General features: G+C 50.4%; 1 protein-coding gene across 1 annotated transcript in view; it reads left to right on the top strand.

The window, feature by feature from the left end:
* The window catches only part of OTOG (otogelin), a 94,633-nt gene that overhangs the window by 39,024 nt on the left and 30,700 nt on the right, over positions 1 to 24,909 (top strand). The window contains exons 26-33 of the mRNA XM_051833935.2: positions 13,305 to 13,439; positions 13,705 to 13,851; positions 14,071 to 14,190; positions 15,813 to 15,929; positions 16,530 to 16,686; positions 19,635 to 19,661; positions 21,644 to 21,811; positions 24,294 to 24,575. Of these exons, the coding sequence (XP_051689895.2) occupies positions 13,305 to 13,439; positions 13,705 to 13,851; positions 14,071 to 14,190; positions 15,813 to 15,929; positions 16,530 to 16,686; positions 19,635 to 19,661; positions 21,644 to 21,811; positions 24,294 to 24,575 (1,153 nt within the window). The remainder of the gene's footprint in view (positions 1 to 13,304; positions 13,440 to 13,704; positions 13,852 to 14,070; positions 14,191 to 15,812; positions 15,930 to 16,529; positions 16,687 to 19,634; positions 19,662 to 21,643; positions 21,812 to 24,293; positions 24,576 to 24,909) is intronic.

Here is a 24,909-nt window from a genome sequence, read left to right as displayed (position 1 = left end):
TGCATGGCATGACTTTTATTTTATTTTTTTAATTTGCTGAGACTTGTTTTATGGCCTAGCATGTGGTCAGTATTAGAGAAAGTTCCATGCACTGGTAAGAAGAAGTGTTCTGCATCTGTAGGATGAAAAGTTTTGTAGATACCTGTTAGGTTCATTTTGTCTATAGTGTCAATTAACCTTGTTTCCTTGCTGATTTTCTGTCTGGTTGATCTTTCCATTGCTGAAAATGGAAAATTAAAGTCTCCCATTACTATTTATTGGAGTCTATGTCTCCCTTTAGTTCCATTAACATTTCTTTTAAATAGCCAGGTGCCCTGTAATTGGGTATATATGTTTATAATAGTTACATCTTCCTGTTGAGTTGATCCTTTAATCATTCCATAGTGCCCTTCTTTGTCTCTTTTAACAGTTTTTGTTTTGCTGTCTATTTTGTCTGGCATTAGGATGGCTATACCAGTTCTTTTTTTTTTTTTAAGGATTTTATTTATTTATTTGAGAGGTAGAGTTTCAGACAGTGAGAAGAAGAGACAGAAAGAGGTCTTCCTTCGTTGGTTCATTCCCCAAATGGCCGCAACAGCCAGAGCAGCGCCAATCCAAAGCCAAGAGCCAAGTGCTTCTTCCCAGTCTCCCATGTGGGTGCAAGGGCCCAAGGACTTGGGCTGTCTTCCACTGCTTTCTCAGGCCACAGCAGAGAGCTGGATTGGAAGAGGGGCAGCTGGGACTAGAACCTGGTGCCCATATGGGATACTGGCGCTGCAGGCGGAGTATTAACCTACTATGCCACAGCACCGAACCCCTTTTTTGGTTTCTGTTAGCATGGATTATCCTTTTCCATCCTCTCACTTTCAGTCTGAGTGTATTTTTGTTGGTGAGATGTGTTTCTTATAGGTAGCACATAGATGGGTTTTGTTTTTTAATCCATTCAGCCAGTCTGTATCTTTTTTTTTTTTAATTATTTGACAGAGTTAGAGAGAGAAAGGTCTTCCTTCTGTTGGTTCACCCCCCAAATGGCCGCAACAGCTGGAGCTGTGCCGATCCGAAGACAGAAGCCAGGAACTTCCTCCTGGTCTCTCATGCAGGTGCAGGGCCCAAGCACTTGGTCCATCCTCCACTGCTTTCCTGGGCCACAGAAGAGAGCTCGACTGGAAGAGGAGCAACTGGGACTAGAACCAGGCGCCCATATGGGATGCCGACACCACAGGCGGAGGATTAACCAAGTGAGCCACAGCGCCAGCCCCCCAAGTCTGTATCTTTTAATTGGAGAGTTGCAACCATTTACATTCAAGGTGTCTATTAATAAATAATGATGTGGCCCTGACATTTTCCCATAAATATTCTTACTGTTTACTTTTGGGTTTCCTTTGTACTTTTACTGGGAGATTTCTGCCTTCACCTTCTTTCATAGTGATGACCATGTTCTGTGTTTCTGTGTGTAGCACATCCTTAAACATCTTTTGTAAGGCTAGGTGAGTAGTGACAAATTCTTTAAGTTTCTATTTGTTATGGAGAGTCTTTATTTCACCTGCATTCATAAATGAGAGCTTTGCCAGGTATAGTATTCTGAATTGATAGATTTTCTTTTTCCTCTTAAGACTTGGAATTTATCTAACCATTCTCTCCTAGTCTTTAGGGTATCTTATGAGAAGTCTGTGGTGAGTCTAATTGGAGATCCTCTGGAAGTGATCTGGTGTTTCTCTTATGCACATTTTAGAATCTTTTTTTCATGTTTTACATTTGATTTTGATGATTTTGACTACAATATGTTGTGGTGAAGATCTTTTCTGGTCATGTCTATTAGGAGTTCTATGTGCTTCCTGTACTTGGACATCCCTTTCTTTCTGCAAATTAGGGAAGTTTTTTGTAATTATTTCACTAAAAAGGCCTTCTAATCCTCGCCTTCAGGAACTCCTAAAACCCACAGTTCAGGTCATTAGATAGTATCCCATAAATCTCTTACACTGTTTTTTAGTTTTCTAATTTTTTTTTATCTGACTAAAATTTCCAGAGATTTGTCTTCTAACTTGGATATTCTTTCTTCTGTCTCATTGAGTCTGTTCTTAAGGCTTTCCACTACATATTTTATTTGTTCTAGTGAATTCTTCATTTTCACTTTTATTTTCATTTCTCTCTAAAATCTCAATTTTGTGGGAAAAATTTTCCTTCATGTCATATACAGATTTCTTTAGTTCATAAATTTGCTTCTGATTACTTCTAAGTAATCCTACAATCAATTTTTTGAATTCCATTTCTGGCATTTCGTTATTCTCTTCATCTTCATGTTCTGGCATTGAAGTGTTGTATTCTTTTGGGGGTGTCATTTTGTCTTCCTTATTGTTTCTTGAATTGCTACATTTTTAGACATTTGTGGGACATTGATTTTTTTCTTTTTTTTCCCTCTGATGGCTTTTTTAGAAATCTTTTATTTAATGAATATAAATTTCATGAGTACATCTTTAGGAATATAGTGATTCTTTCCACCATACCTGACCTCCACCCCCCAACTCCCTCCCTACCTCCTCCTCCCTCTCCCATTCCCAGTCCCATTCTCCATTAAGATTTGTTTTCAATTAACTTTATACATGAAGACCAACTCTATATTAAGTAAAGATTGCAACTATTTGTACACCCACACACATTAAGTATAAAAACTTTGAAAGCAAGTTTTATAGTTAAATCTCATAGTACGGGCTGGCGCCGCGGCTCACTAGGCTAATCCTCCGCCTGCGGTGCTGGCACCCCGGATTCTAGTCCCGGTCAGGGTGCCGGATTCTGTCCTGGTTGCTCCTCTTCCAGTCCAGCTCTCTGCTGTGGCCCGGGAAAGCAGTGGAGGATGGCCCAAGTGCTTGGGCCCTGCACCCAGATGGGAGACCAGGAGGAAGCATCTGGCTCCTGGCTTTGGATCGGCGCAACACACGGGCCGTAGCAGCCATTTGGGGGGTGAACTGATGGAAAAGGAAGACCTTTCTCTCTGTCTCTCTCCCTCACTGTCTAACTATGCCTGTCAAAAAAAAAAAAAATCTCATAGTACAACTCATTTAGGACAGAGATTCTGCATGGAAAGTAAGTGCACAGTGACTCCTGCTATTAACAAATAGCACTTTATGGATGACATCAGTGATCACCTGAGGTTCTTGACATGAGCTGTGAAGGCTATGGAAGCCTTTTGAATCCACTGTGTCCCTCAGTATTTAAGCAAGGCATAAGCAAAGAGGAAGTTCTCTCCTTCCTTCAGAGAAAAGTACATCGTACTTTGGCCCCTTCTTTCCACTGGGGTCCCCCTCACGGAAATCCTTCATATAGGCTTTTTTTTTTTTTTGCCACAGTATCTTAGCTTTCCATGCCCGAAATGCTCTCATGGGCTTTCAGCCAGACCAGAATATCTTAAGGCTGATTTTGAGGTCAGAGTGCTTTTAAATCGATTGTCATTCTATGTGTCTGCTTCTTGGACTGCTTCCTGTGTTGGAACATTCTCTCCTTTTTAATTCTATCTATTATTATTATCAAACATTTGATCTTATTTATATGATCCCTTTAACACTTAATCCTATCTATATGATCACTTTAACACTTAATATGGTCACTTTAACACTTACGGTGGCATTTTTACCACTCAGCTTATTGGAATTGGGGTCCCATGAGAAGTTTTTAAATTGTACACTTTTTTTGTAAGTCTGTAGAATTGTTTGCAGAATTATGTGATTTTACAGATACAAACTTCTTCCTCCTCTTATTCCCACTCTTATTTTTAACCAAGATCTATTTTTTCATTTGACTTTATACACATATGATTAATTCTATGTTAGGTAGAGTTCAACCAATGGTAATGAGAAAGAAAATAAAATGATAATAATAAAACTGTTCCTCATCAGACAGGACAAGGGCTGTTCAAGTCATTGCTTTTCGAAGTGTCAGTTTCACTTTTACATGTTTCCTTTTAGGTGCTCTGTTAGTTATCACAGACCAGGGAGACCATACTGTATTTTTTCTTGTGGGATTGGCTTATTTCACTAAGTATGTTTTCTAGATTCATCCATTTCATTGCAAATGACAGAATTTTAATTTTTTTTTACCACTGTCTAGTATTCCCGTGGAGTACATATCTCATAATTTCTTTATCCAGTCTTCAGTTGATAACTATTGTCAATTGATCTGCAATAAACATGGGGGTGCAGATAGCTTTTTTTTTTTTTTTTTTGCTGATTTCATTTCCCTTGGGTAAATTCCCAGGAGTGGGATGGCTAGGCCATATGGTAGGACTATACTCAGGTTTCTAAGGTATCTACAAACTGTCTTCCATAGTGGTTTTACCAGTTTACATTCCCATCAACCGTGGATTAGGGTACTTTTTTCTCCACATCCTTGCTAGCATTTGTTGTTTGTAGATTTCTGTATGAAAGCCATTCTAACAGTGGTGAGGTGAAACCTCATTGTGGTTTTTGATTTGCATTTCCCTGATAGCTAGTGATCCTGAACATTTTTTCATGTGTCTACTGGCCATTTGGATTTCCTCTTTTGAAAAATGCCTGTTTAAGTCCTTTGCCCATTTCTTAACTGGGTTGTTTTGTTGTTATGGAGTTTCTGATCTCTTTGTATATTCTAGTTATTAATCCTTTATCTGTTGCATAGGTTGCAAAGAATTTCTCCCATTCTGTCGGTTGCCTCTTCACTTACCTGACTGTACCTTTTACAGTACAAAAGCTTCTCAATTTGATGTAATCCTGTTTGTAAATTTTGGCTTTGACTGCTTGTGCCTCTGGGGTCTTTTCCAGGAAGTCTTTGCCTATGCCAACGTCTTGCAGGGTTTCCTCAATGCCCTAATAATTTGATGGTATCGGGTCATAGATTTAGGTCTTTAATCCATTTTGAGTGGATTTTTGTATAAGGTATAGGTCCTGCTTCATACTTCTGCATGTGGAAATCCAGTTTTCCCAGCAACATTTGTTTAAAGAGACTGTCCTTGCTCCAGGGATTGGTTTTAGCTCCTTGGTCAAATGTAAGTTGGTTATACATGTTTGAATTGATTTCTGGCATATCTGTTCTGTTCCATTTGTCTGTTTTTGTACCAGTATGAGGCTGTTTTGATTATAACTGCCTGTAGTATGTCTTGAAGTCAGGTATTGTGATGCCTCCAGCTTTATTTTTGAGTTGTAAGATTGTTTCAACTATTTGTGGTCTCTTGTGTTTCCAAATGAATTCCAGCATCGTTTTTTTCTAGATCTGAGAAGAATGCCTTTGGTATTTTGACTCCTATTACATTGAATCTGTAAATTGCTCTCAGAAGAATGGACATTTTGATGATGTTAATTCTTCCAATCCATGAACGTGGAAGTTTTTTCCTTTTTTTTTTTTTTTTGTATCTTCTATTTCTTTCTTTAGTGTGTTGTCATTCTCATCATAGATATCTGACTTCCTTAGTTAAATTTATTACAAGGTATCTGATTTTTTGGTAGCTGTTGTAGATGAGATTGATCTTAGAATTTCTTGGGCCGGCACCACGGCTCACTAGGCTAATCCTCCACCTTGTGGCGCTGGCATGCCGGGTTCTAGTCCTGGTCGGGGCGCCGGATTCTGTCCCGGTTGCCTCTCTACTAGGCCAGCTCTCTGCTGTGGCCAGGGAGTGCAGTGGAGGATGGCCCAAGTGCTTGGGCACTGCACCCCATGGGAGACCAGGAGAAGCACCTGGCTCCTGCCATTGGATCAGTGCGGTGCGCCGGCCGCAGCGCGCCGGCCGCGGTGGCCATTGGAGGGTGAACCAACGGCAAAGGAAGACCTTTCTCTCTGTCTCTCTCTCTCTCACTGTCCACTCAGCTGTGGTATTGTCTGTGTATGCAAAACCTATTGTTTTTTTTTTGTGTGTGTATTGATTTTATATCCTACTTTGCCAAACTTTTTTTTTTTTTTTTTTTTTTTGACAGGCAGAGTGGACAGAGAGAGAGAGAAAGGGTCTTCCTTTTCCGTTGGTTCACCCCCCAATGGCCGTTGCGGCCGGCGTGCTGCAGCCAGTGCGCTGCGACCGGTGCACCGTGCTGATCCAAAGCCAGGAGCCAGGTGCTTCTCCTGGTCTCCCATCTGGGTGCAGGGCCCAAGCACTTGGGCCATCTTCCACTGCCTTCCCGGGCCACAGCAGAGAGCTGGCCTGGAAGAGGGGCAACTGGGACAGAATACAGCGCCCCGACCGGGAGTAGAACCCTGGGGTGCTGGCGCCGCAGGCAGAGGATTAGCCTATTGAGCCGCAGCGCTGGCCTGCCAAACTCTTCTATGAGTTCTAATAGTCTCTTGGAGTTTATATATATATATATATCATATATATGATATATATATATATATATATATATATATATATATATATATATAGAATCATGTCATCTGCAAATAGGGAAAGTTTGACTTCCTATTTCCTAATTTGCATCCTTTTAATTTCTTTTTCTTGTCTAATGGCTATGGCTAGAACTTCCAGGACTATATTGAAGAACAATGGTGAGAGTGGGCATCCTGTCTGGGTCCGGATCTCAGTGGGATTGCTTCCAACTTTTACCCATTCAATAGGACACTGGCTGTGGTTTTGTCATAAATTGTCTTGATTGTGTTGAGGATTGTTCCCTCTAAACCCAGTTTTCTTATAGTTTTCATCATGAAAGGGTGTTGTGTTGTATCAGATGCTTTTTATGCATCTACTGAGATAATCATATGGTTTTTGTTCTTCATTTTGTTGATGTGATGTGAGTGTTGAACCATCTCTGCATACCAGGATTAAATCCCATTTTTGTCTAAGTGGATGATCCTTCTGATGTGTTGTTAGATTCGATTGGCCAGAATTTTGTTGAGGATTTTTGCATCTGTGTTCATCAGAGAAATTAGTCTGTAGTTCTCTTTCTCTGTTGTGTATTTTCCAGGTTTAGGAATTAAGGTGATGGTTGCTTGACAGAAAGAATATGGGAGGATTCCCTCTCTTTCAATTGTTTTGAATAACTTGAGAAGAATTAGAGTTAGTTCTTTAAATGTCTGGTAGAATTCAGTGGTGAAGCCATCTGGTCCTGGGCTTTTCTTTGTTGGGAGTGTCTTTACTACTGATTTAATTTACATCTTGGTAATCAGTCTGTTAGGTTTTCTGTGTCTTCATGGCTCAATTTGGGTAGGTTGTATGTGTCCAGGAATTTATCCATTTCTTTTAGGTTTACCAGTTTGTTGGCATACAGCTCTTTATAGTAATTTCTGATGATTCTTTTTATTTCTGTGGTGTCTGTTGTTTCATTTCATTTTTCATCTCTAATTTTATTGATTTGCATCTTCTCTCCTTTTGTTTAGTTGGACCATGGTATATCAATTTTGTTAATATTTTCAAAAAACCAGCTCTTCATTTTGCTGATCTTTTGTATTGCTTTTTTGGTTTCAATTTTGTTTATTTCTTCTTGAATTTTTCCTTTTCTCCTGCTAGTTTTGCATTTGGTGTGTTGTTATTTTTCTAGATCCTTGAGGTTCATTGACAGTTTGTTTATTTGATGTCTTTCCAATTTCTTGATGTAGGCACCAATTGATCTAAACTTTCTTCTTAACACAGCTTTTGCTGTTTCCCATAAGTTTTGGTATGTTGTATTGTCATCTTCATTTGTTTCCAGAATTTTTTATTTCTCTTTTTATTTCTTCTGTGATCCAGTGTTCAATAAGGAGCATGTTGTTTAGTCTGCATGTGTTTGCATGTTTTCTAGAGATTCCTGAGTTGCTGAATTCCAGTTTCATTGCATTGTGTTCCAAAAAGATGCATGATATAATTTCAATCTTTTGGTATTTGCAGAGACTTGCTTTATGGCCTAGCATGTGGTCAATTCTAGAGAAAGTTCCCTGCACTGGTAAGAAAAATGTGTATTCAGTGGCTATAGGGCGGAAGGCTCTGTAGATATCTGCTAGGTTCATTTGATCTCTAGTGTCAATTAAGTCTGTTGTTTCCTTGCTGATTTTCTGTCTGGTTGATCTTTCCATTGCTGAGAGTGAGGTATTTTTTTTTTTTAATTAGGAAGCTTCCTTTTTTTTTTAACTTTTATTTAATGAATATAAATTTCCAAAGTACGATTTATGGATTACAATGGCTTCCCCCCCATACCGTCCCTCCCACCCACAACCCTCCCCTTTCCCACTCCCTCTCCCCTTCCATTCACATCAAGATTCATTTTCAATTATCTTAATATACAGAAGATCAGCTTAGTATACATTAAGTAAGGATTTCAACAGTTTGCTCCCACCAATTGATGTCCCCCGTTACTATTGTGTTTGGGTCTATCTCTCCCTTTAGATCCATTAACATTTTTTTAGATATCCAGATGCCCCATAATTAGGTGTATATACATTTATGATAGTCTCATCTTCCTTTAATTGATCCTTTAATCATTATATAGTACCCTTCTTTGTCTCTTTTAATAGTTTTTGTGTTAAAGTCTATTTTGTCTGATATTAGGATGGCTACACCAGCTCTTTTTTTGGTTTCTGTTAGCATGGATTATCTTTTTCTATGTTTTCACTTTCAGTCTGTGTGCATCTTTGTTGGTGAGATATGTTTCTTGTAGGCAGCAGATAGATGGGTTTTGTTTTTTAATCCATTCAGCCAGTCTGTATCTTTTAACTGGGGAGTTGAAACCATTTAAATTGAGGGTAACTACTGTTAAATACTGACTTTGCACTGCCATGTTTTTGTCAGTAGTCTTAATAATGTATTTGGGGTTTCCTTTGTGCTTTTGCTGGGTCCTTTTCTATGTTCATCTTCTTTCATGGTGTTGTTCCTATCTCTGTGTTTCTGTGTATAGCACATCCCTGAGCATCTTTTGTAGGGCTGGGCAAGTAGTTACAAATTCTTTCAGTTTCTGTTTGTTGTGGAAGATCTTTATTTCTCCTTCATTCATAAATGAGAGCTTTGCAGGGTACAGTATTCTGGGTTGACAGTTTTTTCTCTGAGGACTTGGAATATATCTCTCCATTCTCTCCTTGCCTGTAGGGTTTCTGATGAGAAGTCTGGAGTGAGTCTAATTGGTTTTCCTCTGAATGTGATTTGACATTTCTCTTGTGCACATTTTAAGATCATTTATTTATGTTTTACTGTGGTGAGTTTTAGTATGATGTTCCTTGTGAAGATCGTTTCTGGTCGTGTCTGTTGGGAGTTCTGTGTGCTTCCTGTACCTGGATGTCTCTTTGTTTCTCCAATTGGTGTAGTTTTCTGTTATTTCATTAAGAAGGCCTTCTAATCCTTTCTTTCTCCCACCTTACAGGATTTCTATGATCTGTATGTTGGGTTGCTTGATTGTATCTTGTAAATCACCAACCGTGTTTTCCAGTTTTCTAATTTCTTTTTTTCTGGTCTGACTGTAATATTTCCAGAAATTTGTCTTCTAGTTCTGAAATTCTTTGTTCTGTCTCACCTATTCTGTTAAGGCTTTCCACTGCATTTTTTATTTGGTCTATTGAATTCTTCATTTCTAGTATTTTGTTCTGACTTCTCTATCTTTTTTAGATTTATTTATTTGAAAGATTCACACAAAGAGAAAAGGAGAGACAGAGAGAGAGAGAGCAAGAGAGAGAAAGAGAATGTGCACACGCGCGTGAGCGAGAGCACTTCCATCTGCTAGTTCACTTCCCAATTGGCTGCAATGGCCAGAGCTGCACTGATCCAAAGCCAGGAGCCTTGAGCTTCTTCCAGGTCTCCCACATGGGTGTAGGGTCCCAAGGACTTGGGCCATCCTCTACTGCTTTCCTAGGCCATAGCAGAGAGCTGGATCGGAAGTGGAGCAGCCAGGTCCTGAACTGGCACCCATACAGGATGCTGGCAATGCAGGCGGCAACTTAACCCACTACGCCACAGCGCCAGCCCCCTGACTTCTCTTTAATATCTCAGTTTGTTGGGAGCATTTTTCATTTATTGTGAATTTGCTTCTGAGTGCTTCTAAATAATCTGACAATTAGTTTTCTGAATTTCATTTCTGGCATATGCTCAGTCTCTTTGCCTTTTATTATTGAGGAGTTAATTGTAGTGTTCTTTTGAGAGGCTCCTAGTGTCTTTATTCTTATTTTGAGTTTTTCCTTTTTTTTTTTTTGGCATTTGTATATATATATATATATGTGTGTGTGTGTGTGTGTGTGTGTGTGTGTGTGTGTGTGTGTGTATGTGTATGTAGTTGGGGAAAATATCTTACGTGGCTTCTGTCTGTTATGAGCTGCTGTTTGTGCATTTGAAGTAGAAGCACAGAGCGCCATCTACTGGAGCCCTGCTCACTTGTCAATCCTGGAGGAAGCTGGTAAGAGCTCTGGTTTACTTAGCCCCACCTACTGGGACCCAGCTCACTTCTCAGTGGTTGATGGACTGGCTCAGGTTTTTGATATTCAGAACTTTTCTTTGTTTTTAAGCTTGCATAGCAGAGAAGAAGTTCTTCTGCAATGTTGTGGGCCTTGTACCTCAGTGTGGGGTGTTGGGGAGGGTGGCCCCCCGCAATTGATGCATGTGTGCTCGGTAGGCTAAGGCTTACCTTTGGATGTGTAAAAAGTCAAGATGACTTCCCTTACCTGACTGCAGGTCTGGGGGTGGGGGAGTTGGTCTGTGGAGTGCCTGACCTCTATTTGCTTTTCTATATCTTCTCTTCCCTCCCTCCCACCTGGCATGGAATTTCAAAAGCAGTTTGCCAATCTCCCCCTCTCACGGTTATTCATGGCTCTGTAGGCTCAAAATTTCCCAACTAACCTGGTCCCCTGGGGGCTGGGCGCAGCCGCCCAGATCCATACCTCCACTGCACGCTTCTGCTTCCCTTTCTTATTTGCTCTTTCAGCGTGGACCTGCCCAGTCTGTGTTGGTCTCCTGCGCTTCCTGTCATGAATTTCCGATGGCTCTATCTCCAGCTTGTATTTTCTCTCCTTTTTAACTTTCTATTTTTTGCTTCAGGTGACCTGGCTCATCCTGCTGCTATGCCACCATCTTGAAGCTCTCTCCTGTGATAGCTTTTGTCTTTGGACTGTGCCTCTGTGGCTTAATGGAGTGTTGACTGTTTCATTTAACACCCATATGTGAGTGGTGGGTGTGGTCAGGGAGCTCTGTTTAGTGCTCCAGGATGAAAGAAGTGTCTAAGGTGATACCCAAGTTGTGTGTGGTGAATCTTTTTTTATAATTAGAGGGGAGGTATGTTTAGGTCTGTTGATATATTCTCATGCTCACCTCCACTCCTCAAAGGAGACCAACGCCTGGGTACAGTGGGTACAGTTTTCATCCACACTGTCATAAGGACCACACAAAGGATCTGTACAGTCATGTGTGAACATGGATCCCACAGCAATGATCCTTACCAGGGAATTGGGGAGACCCAGCGTGTGGAGCTGCCCACAGTCATCACCCAAAGACCCAGCCACACCCCGTGCCTTCCCACACAGACAGTGTTTTCACAGTCCCAGCACACGAGCCTCCCACAGTCATGAGCACCCGCCCCCCTGTGAATTCTCCCAGCCAAACTGAGGCCTCTCTGCTCAGCTGGTTGCTGGGCACGCAGGCATGAGCTGGTATAGCTCTTATATATGTCACTGGTGTCAGGTGGTCAAAGTGAGAGAAATGTGCCCCCTTTTTTTCTCTAGGGTGGCAGGTACACTATCACCCACAGAGCTCCAAGCTGGACTCATGCCAGGCCTTTACCACAGCTTTGTCACCAGTGGCTTGGGCTGCTGCAGCCTGGTTTCACCTCACTCCAAAGCTGGTGCGAGGCTCTCGGCTGCTGGGGTCCTGAGTTGTGTGTGTCCACACCCACGTAGGTCCACAGTGTCCATCTAATTTGCATGGGGTTTCCTCTGTCACTTTCTCCCTAACTCTTTCCTGAGACTGTACTCTCTCCACTTTTTTAAAACGGTTTTCCCCTAGACTAGAGTGGTAAGCTCCCTCCCTATTTCAGCATCTTTGAAGGTTTGTTCGCTGCAGGAGTCGTGTGTGAAAGGCCTCAGCCTACCTGGAGGAGGGGAAATGGTGATGTGGGGTGGCATGATAAAGGTGGGGTCCTCCCAGAAGGAGAGGGAGGGTGTCAACAGGGCAGGGGGGGGCATACTAGGTGCAGCCAGGTCCTTGGTTTTGCTAAGGGGCAGTCCCTCTCTCCAGGTAAGAGTCATGGTGTGGTGATGACAACAGCAATAACAAGCACAGAACCTTCTAGGAGTCCTGTGCGCAGGGCAGGCACTGCCCTGGGAGCTGTCCCCTGAGCTCAGTCACATTGTAAGCTAAAACTTATTGACCTCATTTTCTTTTATTAACTCCAAAGACAGTGCAAACCATTCATGAACATTTAAAATAATATAGACATATGCAATAAAGACAAACATCTCCCTTCTCTTCACCTCTTCCCATTGCCTCCTGAAGAACCCCTCCCAGCAGGAGAGAATCCTTCAAGAGAGGGACATGATTTAGTTTCCGTGAATAGGACCCAGCCAGCTTTTTTTCACTTTGTAGTATGCCCTGAGCATTATCCCCTACACCCCGTGCATACTTTTCATAACAGCTACATAGGATTCTATAGAAAGAATGTACCAGCATCCCTCCGTACCTGTGGGAGTTTGGTTCGGGAACTCCTCTCAGAAACCGCAATCTGTGGACACGCGTGTGTCTCAGACGTGTGTAGGATTTGCATAGGACCTGTGTGTGCTCTCACATGCCTAAATCGTCTCTGGATTTCTCATGGTTTCCCTGACAATGTGAGTTGAACATACATAGTTATACTGTGGTGTTTGGGGAATGATAACAAAAAAAGTCTGTACATGTCCAGTAAAGACCATTTTTTTTTGGCTGTTTTCACCCCCTGGTTGGTTGAGCCCTGGATGTGGGACCCCAGGGATATGGAGGTGCACTCCAGGTTGTCCTGCCTCCCGTTGAAGGACTGTCCCCAAGACTTACGTGCTGTTGTCAATACTCAAGTGGATGTCTTCCTAGCTTTTTGGTGTGGAAATGTAGTGGACAGAAGTGTCTGTGTGTGACCTGTCACTCAATGCTGGCTACCTGCCCTCCAGAAATGGTTTTCATCAAGCGTGGATATAAAATCATGCGCCTACCCCTTCCCCTGTCCACACCTAACGTCCCTAGTCTTATTAAAATGACTTCACTCCCTCAGCAGACCCTCTGGGGTGTCGCTACACGCTAAACACTGCACTAGGCACCTGAACATGGAGTGAGTGCCCCGGCTCACCCAGCTCATGAGAGGAAGTGGATTGCAAACTGCTGCGGAGCCTCTGTCCGTCAGCCCTGTGCCTCCTGGCAGGGGCGCTCATCTTCCTGGTGTGACCGCACTCACTCGTTCTCCCCCCAGAGCACGTCGGACGTCAGCTTCTCTGTGGTCGTGGAGAACGTGAACTGCTACGGCTCCGGCGTCACCTGCAGGAAGTTCATCTCCATCAGTGTCGGGGACTCACTCATCATCTTTGACGATGACTCAGGAAACCCCGTAAGGGCCCATGCAGGGGAAGGTTGTATGGCCGTTTGAAGATTACCAAGAGCTGAGGCACTGTTGAGTGAGGGGCTCAAGCTGCATTCCTTGGCTGGGGTCAGGAACACAGAAGCCAATGTCAGGACACGAGGGAGGAGGCTGTGTTGGTGAGGCCCTGGCACCAGCTAGTGACTTGCAGCCAGGCCCAGCTGACCTGGGGTGGTGGGGGAGGGGCACATGGGCCTCAGGACTGCCTGTCTCTGTCCTCCCCTGCTGCCCCCAGAGTCCTGAGAGCTTCCTGGACGAGAAGCAGGAGGTGCACACATGGCGAGCAGGTTTCTTCACGCTGGTGCACTTCCCACGGGAGCACGTCACCCTCCTGTGGGACCAGAGGACCACGGTGCATGTCCAGGCGGGGCCGCAATGGCAGGTAGTCATGAGGGCATGTCTCTCAGGGGGCTTGGCACCTGCTGGGGCTGAGCCAAGTCACTGGGCGTCCAGGTGTCATACAGGAGCCACTGCTCACAGAGCATGCCTCTGTCCCCTCCACCCCCCCCCCCCATGCTGCCCAGCCTTCCCCTCCCTCTCCAGACCATGGCTCCCCTCTGCTCACACCTGCCCCTGACTCTGGGGTCCTCTCCCTTCTCAGGGCCGGCTGGCAGGCCTGTGTGGGAACTTTGACTTGAAAACCATCAATGAGATGAGGACCCGGGAGAACCTGGAGCTCACTAACCCCCAGGAGTTTGGCAGCAGTTGGGCTGCAGTCGAGGTAAAGCCTCCCCCAGGCTGCTCATGCCCCTCACTCAGACGAGCACTGGTCGGACCTGAACCTAGCCTGAGATGGAGGGAGAGAGACTGGGCGTGACACTGCTCCCACAAGTACTGTTGGCCCCTGCCCTACACTCTGCATCATCCTGTCTCACTAATTCAGCCAGCTACCCTGCCTTGGACCAAGCCCCAGTGGGAGATTGAGGGGGTTGGAAAGGAAGCAAAGTTCTGTCCCAGGAGAGACGGCCACCAAGTGCGGGAGGTGAGGCTGGTTGGTGTGTGACCATCTAATCCATCTCTGTGGCTCTAGTTCTATCAGGACTGGTACGGAGGAGAGACCAAGAGGGACTGGTGTAGGTTCAGTCAATCAAAGAAGACTTCCTGAGAGAGGTGGCTCCTGTGGTGGTACTTATTAGCCATAGTTGAGCAGAGGAGTATGTTGGAGAGAAGGCAGAAATGAGGGGGCTGTCCCTGAGGTCTGGGAACTGACTGAGGCTGCCGCGCCGTGTGCCAGGGGTAGGGTCAAGGTGAAAACAGCCCTGAATTGGGAGCAGGGGACCTGGTTTCTTATCTTGGGTCCTCTGACTTGTTGGGTGACAACTTGAGTAAGGCCCATCCTCTCTGTGGTCCTCTGTGAAGTGTGAGTAGATTTTACTTCACATCACAACTCCAGCTGTTCAGAAGGGGCTGCGTGGGAAGCTGCGTTGAGAAAGACCTAAGGCTTGTGTGAGGCTGTGCTGGAAGGAGGACTGGGATCGATTATTTATGTCTGCCATGGGTATAGCCATGGAGAGTCTTGGTCCTGAGGATGATGTATTGACCTTATTCTGCCCGTGGGGGGATGGAGATGAGTCTGTGTAGATGGGGTTGGGAGAGCTGTTGGCCATGACCTAGAGCTCAGTGGGATCCTAAGAGGGACCAGCTGCTCCCAGAGCTGCGCGGGTGACTCACCTTTGCTGTCCTTCCCACCCTGTGTCTCTCTCTTGCTGATCCCCTCAGGCGTCCCCTGGGGCCCCAGAAAAGGGCCCGAGGAAGGCGGCCCAGCAGATGCCAGAGGAGAGGCTCCGAGTTAGCTGGCGCTGTGCAGCCACTTTGAGCAGCACACCGTGACCCTCTCACGGATGCTGTGGTTCGGGAGTCGGCCCTGGCTTGACTCGAGTCTCTGCTTAGCACAAGGCCACAACCAAGGTGTCAGCTGGGGCTGACCCCTCATCTGGGGGCTCAGCCCAGGCAGCAGTTGCCTCCTTCCCTGCCGGCAGGTGGTTGGTGGCACTCAGCTCCTGGTAGCTGTGGGCTGGAGAGCTTCCGTTTCTGGCTGGCTGTGGGCCAGAGCCCACCCTCAGTGGTTGGACGCCCACACTTCCTGCTACAGTAGGCTCCCCATCACAGCCTCTTGTAGCTTCAAGGCCAGCAGGGAGCCATCCCAGCAAGGACTCTGTGTGTGGTGCCCATCAGAGGCACCACCATGCCGCCCCCTGGTGGTGGCTACATGCTATTGCTCTGCAGCAAGTTCTAGGCACAGCCCCCACCCTCCCTGACACTCTAGGGAGGGATTGTACAAGGCCGTGAGTCCCAGTGGGCAGGGGTCGTGGTGGCCATACCAGCCTTGCTTTTGCCCGTCAGTGCCCGGAAACCCTGGACCCCCGGGACACGTGTGTCCTGAATCCTCTCCGAGAGCCGTTTGCCAAGAAGGAGTGTGGGATCCTGCTGAGCGAGGTGTTTGAGACGTGCCACCCTGTGGTGAGCGCACCTGCCTTCTACCTCTCCTGGGCCCCTCCCACTTCCCTGGGGTCCCTTCTGCTCTCACACAACCCCCAGGCCTCGGGAGAGACGCCTCGGGTGCAGAGGAGAGGCCCAGGGCTGCCATCCCGCTGCCTGCAGCCTACTCGGCTGTCTGTCCTGGTTCCACACATGATGGGGCTGATGGGCAGACGGTAGCTGCTGGGTCCTTCCCCGGCCCATCTCCGTTTGACTCAGCCTGTCTTCTGAACAGTGCGCCCAAGCCCTGGTGCATGGCACTGCCTCTCTGCCGCTCTGCTCCACCTCCCAGGCCTTGACTGCCGCCGTCTGACTGGCCTGGCTGTCCCTGGCCTGCTGGGCACTTCAGACTCTGCACCTGCTCTGCAGCCTCCCCCTGAGCCCCTGGCTCACCCAGGCCAGGCTTAGGCCAGGAGAGAGCTCAGGAGTTCTTGATTGCCCCTGAGCCAGCTGCCTGTCTCCCCTCACCCCACGTGGGCAGTGCATCCTAGTCCGTGGTCCCGTTGTGGGTGCCAGTGGCCATCAGGTGAAAAGCCACATTTGGACAGTCAGGATCTGACCTCTGACCCCTGACCCTCCCAGGTTGATGTCACTTGGTTTTACTCCAACTGCCTGACGGACACCTGCGGGTGCAGCCGGGGTGGCGACTGTGAGTGCTTCTGTGCCAGTGTGTCTGCCTACGCCCACCAGTGCTGCCAGCACGGAGTGACCGTCGACTGGCGCACCCCGCGCCTCTGCCGTGAGTGTCCACGGCCATCCTCCCAGGGGCTCCCCATGGGGCCCGCCACCGGGGCTGACAGTTCCCGAGTACTTGCTGTGTGCCAGGCTGCAGCTGCTTTGTGTGTGTTATGCGTTGAATTCTTCTCGTTACCCTTTGAAGTAGGACTAGAGAGTCCCATTTTGCAGCTGAAGAAACTGAGGCTTATGGAGAGAGATGAAGCGGGTAGCAGTGCAGCCAGGGTTCAAACCGGGATAGTCTGGTGCACACCAGTCCTCAGGGCCCTGGGCTGGTGGCCCAGGGCTGCTACGTGTAGGCTGTGAGACCGGGTCTGCCCTGGACCCTCGCAGCCTGCCTCTCCCTCTGCTTCTCTGCTGGAAGCCTCCGCGAGGCGGAGTGCACACATGCTTACTGAGGATCCGCTGTGTGCCGGGCCTTGGGCCTCCCGTGTGTCACCTCTCTGACCCCCTCAGGGCCAAGGTAACGCCCGCGAGGCACGTACCAGGGGTGTGAAATTTAAGGGGGCATCAACACACTTAGTCATCGAGAAATAATTCGAGTACAGTAATTTCGATACAACATTTTTAAAACATAAAGTGTCAGGGCAGGCATCTAGCCTAGCGGTGGAACCCTGGTGAAAGGCCCGCCTCCCGGGTTCCGTACTCGGCTCTCAGCGCCTGACTCCAGCCCTCCGCTGATCCAGACCCCGGGAGGCGGCGGTGACGGCTCAAGTGGTTGAGTCCCTGCCACCCACTGGGGAGACCTGGAGTGAGTCCCCGGCTCCTGGCTTCGGCTCATGCCAGCCTGGTTGGTGTTTGGGAAATGAACCAACAGATGGTATCTAACACACACTCTCTCTCTCTCTCTCTCACACACACACATACACACTCACACACATTCTCTCTCTCTCTCTTTCCCCTCCCTCTCTCCCTCTATTTCCCCTCCCTCTCTCTCTCTTTCCCCCCTCTCTCTCTTCCCCCTCCCTCCTCTCTCTCCCTCTAAAATAGAACCAATTTTTAAACTGCAAAAACCCTTTGGTGAACAAAATATCAAAGAGTCAATATTATTGGTTGTTCCTTTTGCATTCTGCTCTGGCGTGGATCAACAAGACACTGTTTCTGATTCTGCCTATCTAAAAATGTTGATATTTTGTTCATGAAATCCACCGTGTTGATGTTAAAACAGTGTTTGTTGAACCTAAATAACCTACAGAGAAAGAGCCTTCCAAGATGAGCCAGTCTCTCTGGGAACAGCTGGGCCCTGCCGTGAGAATCATGGCGCCCGGCCACCTCTGAGTAAATCCAGAGACCTCAAAGCAAGGGGATGTGTTGAAAGCCAAAAGGAGAAGATGGATACTTTGATTGCAGTAGTCCCTGGCTGTCAGGGTTAACGCCCAGGGTGCTCAGGGATCAATGTCGAGGGTGGCCCCGGTCCACAGTGGAACAGGGCAGTGGTTGGACAGACAGCTGTCGTCTTTGTGCAAGGTTGAGATTCCACAGAGTCTGCTGTGAGGGATTTCGTTATCAAGCAGCTGTGCGTGAACGTGCTCCCATCAGCACCGCCCACGCCGGCTCTGTTCGTGGACTGGTGGCGCTAGAACTTGGCACAGCGACTGCCTTCTGATTCTGCCAGCCTCTGTGGTCTCGGCCACTGTGATGCTGCTGGCCCTTACATTTTGCACCTGAGGTTCGCGCTCTGCCCAATCTGTGGGGTCCAGACCCCGGTGAGCACATGGGGGCATTTGCTAGGGGCGGTCCCAGCTGGTAGAGGAAGGTGCTGAGTATCGCAGGGGTTAAGTACCTTTTCCCAGTTCACTCAGCGAGTGAGTGAAAGATGGGATTTGAACGCAAGCCTGACCCTAGGCAGCCGACTCTAAAGGATTCTCCGGGCCTCCCATTGACCTGCACACACTGGACACCAGAGGCCTGGTGGGCTTCCGAGTCTAGCATCCTGGGCAGTCACCTGACTCCCAGTGACCTTCCCAGGGGGCAGTGCTGAGCATGGTACCCATTGTGTTTGGGGTGTGGTGTGCGTTAGACCACACCTACGTGTGAGGCAGGACCCTCCTTGGCCTTTATCCCATGGCTACCCAACTTTTCAATGCCTCGCTCCCAGGTCGAAGCGTCCCCTGCAAGGGCCCCAGCCCACCCAGCAAACAGAAGAATACATAGCTGAGGCCCTGGGCCATAAGTCTGTGGTGCTGGCATGGACCACTAGGGGGCATGCAGAGCTCATACTTGCAGGACAAGCTGTCACCACGGGGCTCCAGGCGGCTGCACTGTCCCCTGTGCACGGAAGACTCCGGGAAGCCCCATTTCCATCCTGCATTTGCAGTCCTCTGGACATCTTCCACAACACTGGAACTTCCACTCCTTGGTCCTAATCCTGCCGCAGAACACACCCTTCTGTCCAATAGTCTTTCATTCATTCATTCATTCATTCACCCGGCATGTTGCTGAATGCCTACTTTTATTTTAAAAATGTTTATTTATTTGAAAGAGTTGCAAAGAGAGAGAGAGGATTTCCATCCACTGGTTCACTCCCCAGTTGGCCATAATGGCCGGAGCTATGCCAATCTGAAGCCAGGAGCTAGGAGCTTCCTCCAGGTCTCCCATGCGGGTGCAGGGGCCCAAGCACTTGGGCCATCCTTCACTGCTTTCCCAGGCCATAACAGAAAGCTGGATCAGAAGTGGAGCAGCTGGGACTCGAACTGGCACCCATGTGGGATGCCAGCATTGCAGGCAGCAGCTTTACCCGCTATGCCACAGTGCCAGCCCCCTGAGTGCCTACTTTGAGCCAGAATTTGAGTCTTGTGCTAGGAGTGCGGAGAGAAAAGACACCTGACTCTAGCAACCCTCCCTGAATCTTGGAGCTGGGGAGGCAGACAAGGCCCTGCCCTCGGGGAAGGACGGAGGCTGGGCATGCGCTCTGGGCGGCTTCTCAGGCAGTGTCTGTGCTGTGTTTTTCAGCCTATGACTGTGACTTCTTCAACAAAGGTAAGCCAGTCCTCCCCAGCCCTGCCCTATGCCACAGCAGTACCGGCCACCCGCCATTCTGCTGGCCCTGGGGAACGCCCCATCATGCAGAGAAAGCCCTGACAGTGCAGAGCCCAGGGGTGCCCCAAAACTCTGTCTCCGGAGGTTCCTACAGCCACTGTCAGGATCCAGGGTGGACTGCGTTCCCTGGGCCCTGCCCCAGGGTACTCACCAGGACATAAAACCCCATGGGCACCAGTGTGCCAGCTCCGCAGCCTCCCCAGGGTGGCTGTCCTGTCGGATGCATCTGCAAACTTAGCTGAGGTCAAGGTCGCAGGGCAGCAGGATGTACTCTAGCATGTACACAAGCGAGGGTGACAACACAGGTCATGACTAAGCACCCTGGAGAGCTGCCTCCAGCTGGGCCAGTCAGATGTTTAGCAGGTGCTTGGGGCCCTGCATCTTTGCCTTGCAAGCCCCATCCCTCCCCTGTGGAGGCAGCCCAAGGCTTTGTCCTCAGCTACCCACACGGGCAGCACTCGGTTTGGGAATGTCCATCCCAAGCCAAGAGGACAGCAGTGACATGGAGGGGACGGACTGGAGACCTGAGGTGTGCAGGATGGGGGCTGGACCGTTCCGAGACAGCTGTCCTTGCCAAAGTGGCAGCTCTGGGGCTGCCCCAGCCCAGCCCCTCTGCTCCTGGAGGAGGCATCAGTGCTGGGAGAGTGGCAGCCGCTGGGCCAGGTGGGCGGCACGCTGCAGCAAGGCAGCTCCGAGCAGAATTCTCTCTCGTGTGGCATTTTGGGTGGCAGGAGCTGGCAAAGGACAAGCTGTTTCGAGCCTCCTCTCGCTCCCCACCCACCTTCTCGTCCAGCCCTCAACAGCTTCTGTGGGCCAGGCTCTGGTGGGGTGCAGGGGAATCGGCAGTGGACGGGACCTGCTCAGCTGCCTCCACAGCCCCAGTGGGGTGCTCTGAATTCGCCCTTGGGTGGCGGCTTGCAGACCACTGCTGGTGGGAAATAAAACTGCCCACTAGCTTGTGCTTTATTGGGTTTTGGAGAGTTGGTGTTAGCCGTTCCCCCCGCAGCACTGCCTGTCTAACTGGGGAGACAGGTGTGCCCCCCCCCAACCTGATGCTACTTCTATAAGATCTGCCATGGGCGTGTGCGTGCTCCCGGGGCTGCTGGCGCCCCGAGGAGGAGGTGGAGGCAGGGCGGAGTTTGCGCGGGGCAGGAGCGGGTGCAGGCAGAGCTTCCCCAAGGAGGTGACATTTGAGCTGGGGCCCAGACATGGAGTAGGTGTCTGCCAGGCACAAAGTGGGGAGGGCCACTCTGAGGGGGTGGAAGAGCGCGACAGAGACAGGACATGGGGCAGAGCAGGCTCTTTCCAGGAAGAGGGAACTCACTCAGTGTGGAACAAGGAGGGGGGCTTGAATTCAAGCTGGGCTCCTTGGTTCTGTCCTGAGGGCGGCGAGGAGCAGGGCTGGGAAGGGAACCGAGGCGGCCAGGGGGTGCAGCTGCAGGAGCTAGGAAGACCGGCTTCCTGGCCATAGCGTTGCGACTGAGAGCTACAGAAGCCCCAAAGATCCAAGGGCAGCCCGTGTCTGAGATAAAAAGCAGATCTTCCACAGCCCTGAGCCCGCATCTCCCAGCTGCCATCTGCAGGCCCTGGGCAGGCAGGGACTCGGTCTAATGTCTTCTCCCAAGGGTGACCCTGAGGACAGTGGTGGCCATGGAGAGACCCTGGGGGCCTGGCTGCCGCCGGGTGGCCTTCTTCCCAGGCGCATGTGGAATGGCTCGGGCACTGGCAGGGGGTCTGTCCCGGCAGGGGCTGGCAGCCTGGAGCCCCTGGCCCTTCCTCCCCTCGAAGTCCAGGTCCCCGGGGCCTGGGAAGAAAGAAGCCATCAAAGCCCCTCCCTGACACGCTTCCTCTTATCACTAATTAACAGGGGGTGGGGCAAAGGCCTGGGGAGGCGGGAGTTATGACCAGGCTCTTCTTTCCAGCGCTCGGTAAAGGCCCCTACCAGCTGTCCAGCGTGGCGGCCAGAGGTGCCCTGGTGGCTGTGCAGGCAAAGGGCGATGGCATAGCCCTAGTGAAGGCAGAGGGTGTGGTGCCGGGGGATCTCGTGAACTTCCTGCTGACCGCTGCTCTGTGCAAGGCCAAGGCCCATGGTAAGGCCCTGTGGGAGGGAGGAGGGAGTGCTGAGGCCCTATGCCGGCTGGGGAGGGGACGCCAGCAGACGCCCCTTTGCCAGCCGAACTGGGTCTCCTGGGCCAGTTCCTTGGCTCCGTGAAGAGGCACTTTCCAACATCTCTGCCAAGCAGCAGGCAGGCCAAGGCCCAGAGGGATGGTGTGGCCACAGCCTTACCTCCCTCGCTCTCTGCCCTCTGCTTCCCTCCCTCCTGGGCCCTCCTCTCCTCCGGCTTCTAATCCGGGCTCCAGATTCGGGGTGGAGGTGCATGGCCCCTGCACCACTGGGAGAAAAGGGGAGGGAGGGAGAAGTGTGGGCCAAGCCCCGAAGTTGGAACTTTGTCTGGAGGGCCCTGGGGAGCTATGGAGGACTCCCTGGCAGGTGCCCAGCCCCAGGTGCAGCCAGGGTAGCCAGCCGTGGAGTCCAGTAGGAGGTGCTGAGCAGGATCGCGGAGCCACGATATGGGCATGAGGAACTGGACCACAGGAGAGCCAGAGCACCCCCTGCCTGGCCAGCAGCGCCCCACACCCCCAAGTAGGGTGCCTCCTCTGGGGCCCTCTCACTGTCCCCATCTCAGGGCATTAGAACAGTGAGGGGGAGGGTAGTCCTGGGCTGGGGGTGACTTCCCAGAATCCCCCTACTGCATTGGAGGACACAGCTGTGGAGAGAGAGGCTCCAGCCCACCCCACTGGGCCTGGCTCTCATGAGACCGGGGAGGATGCAGGCTTCCCCTCCCCATCCTGTGCTGCTTCCTTTGTCCCATGCTCAGGGTATCGGACAGCAAAACCCAGTACCCTGATAGAATCAAGGGTGGCTGCATGGAGGCAGTGTCCCTTGGATTGGACTTTGAAGGATAGGAGATAATGTGATGAGCAGAAATGGTCCCAAGGGGAGGGTTCAGCAATCATTTCAGGCCTTTGTGGGGAAGGGGTCTGGGTGTTCTGAAGGGACAGGAGCACAAGTCAGGGCAGGCACACCTCCCTAGATGCTGAATTTCCAAGAAGATTCTGAAAGGAAGCTTCCCTCTGTGTCGTGAGAGCAGCTCCTTCTGCAGTACACGTACGATGCGCCTTGCAGCGTCCTAGGCGCCTTAAGTCTACCTGCTCATTGACTCCTCACACTATCAGAGGAGGGGGCTCCTACTGTCCCCCCAGGTACAGATGAGAGCCCTGAGGCCCAGGGAGGGAGGTCACGGGCCCCACGGTGCACTGCCCATCCGTCCTTTGTCCTACCTTCTTCACCGCCACGCTGCCTCTCACGCAGAGGACTTCCCGCAAGGCAGTTTAGAGAATGGGAGGCAAATGCCACTTGGACGTCCACGCAAAAGTCAGGACTTGGCACCGCAAGAGAAAATGGCTGGGAAACCTTGAGCTGAGCCGACCCTGTCCCTGCAGGGGAGGAACCGGAGGCCAGGAGAGGAAAGTGACTCGCCTGCGGTCTCGCGGGCAGGTCTCTGCGGGACCCCGTGCCACAGACTCTGCCGGGGTGAAGCCCCTGGGCGCTGGCTCTGGCCTGCCCGAGCTCTGGTCCTGCCTCGTGTGACCCTGGGCCTCTCTTCCTCCTCCGTGAAGGAGGGACAGCAAGGGCCCCGCCCCTAACAGCACAGCACTTGCCTCCCCTGGAGTGCCAGCTGCGTGAGGGGCAGGGCTTTTATTGTCCTGTTCCTGCCCTGTCCCTGGTGCCTCGAGCATATATTTGCTGCCGGATGAGTGCTCAGAACCGACAGGTAGAGGCTGGCTCCGCATAGTGGCTGGCACGATTCACGCTGGTGAGGCATTCCCCTAGTTCTCCACCACATTCTCAGGCTGCCTGGGGAGGTGGGACGTGGACACAGGTGGTCCCTCCCGGGGACTCCGGGGACCGTGAAGGGGGTGAGGACATGCCCACTCAGCATCAGGCTTCCCCACGCCTCCCTGCTTACTCTGCATAGCAGCCCAGGGTGTTCAGTGGCTTGCTCATGAGTGTAGCAGGTGCAGTAGCCTGCGCCTCCAGCCTCTCCCCCGTGTGTTGTGTGTACCTGCTGGTGGATTAGGGCCTTGGGAAGAGCTCTGGGGGGCCCTGGGGCTCTGGGAGACCCCCTTCCTTTCTCTGGGATGTCCTCCCCACCTGTGGGCTGCCCCAAGGTCTACCGGCTCTGACCTGGGAGTCTGTGGGGAGCAGGGTCAGGCCAGGGACCCCAAAACCTGGCAAACCAAATCCTGAAACTCTAGCTGGTCTCACCCTGCAGCAGAACGTGACTGTGCCAGGGCAGCCATTTGGGTCTGCTCTGGTCACTGCAGAACCCTGGGTGTCCAGGAAAGCGCCAGGCCCATGGTGGGCAGCAGGAATGGAGGGGGATGGGGATGGAAGGAGACTACAGTTGTCTTCCAGGCTCAGCGGTGACCCCGTGCCCTCCTGTGGGTCCAGAGAGCTCCAGTCCAGCCCCTACTCAGAGCTGACTTTACCCACGTGTCTCTGTGCAGACCCGGATGTGGTGTCACTGGAGGCCGCCGACAGACCCAACTTCTTCCTCCACGTCACAGCCAATGGGTCAGTGGAGCTGGCCAAGTGGCAGGGCACTGAAGCCTTCCAGCGCCACGCCTCCTTCCTGCTGCACCGGGGCACGTGGCGGCTAGGCCAGGTGGCCCTGGAGTCCCTGGCGAAGCCCGGCTCCTTCCTGTCGGCGGCGGTGGGCCCTGCGCTGGCCCTGCGGCCGTATGAGCACACTGAGGCCTTCCGCCAGGGCTCGCTCTTCCGCCTCCTGGGTAGGTGCCTGCCTGCCCTCTCCCTGCATCCCCCACACCCACGTGGTTCAGGGAGGCCATGTGGGTGCCATCCTGGGAGGGCAGGGGCCCAGCCTCCATGGTGGCAGCCCAGGGAGCCATGAGCAGCCTGGCTTGGGTCCCAGCCGTTTTCCTGGGCCCTGCCTCCCACCCCAGGCTAATTATATGCTCTAAACACAGTGGCCCTGGATGGAAATTGGGAATAGCTCGCAGCTCGGGTTTCTTGCTGCTGGGGACACATGCCCACCCCATGGACCAGCCACTGTAGCCCAGTGGCCTCCTCTGCTTTCTCTGCGGGAGGCCCAAGCCTCTGGGC

Source organism: Oryctolagus cuniculus, chromosome 1, assembly GCF_964237555.1.
Source record: "Oryctolagus cuniculus chromosome 1, mOryCun1.1, whole genome shotgun sequence".
NCBI lineage: Eukaryota > Metazoa > Chordata > Mammalia > Lagomorpha > Leporidae > Oryctolagus > Oryctolagus cuniculus.
The sequence above is the reverse complement of the archived record's forward strand: the minus strand, read 5'-3'. Positions and strand labels throughout refer to the sequence as shown.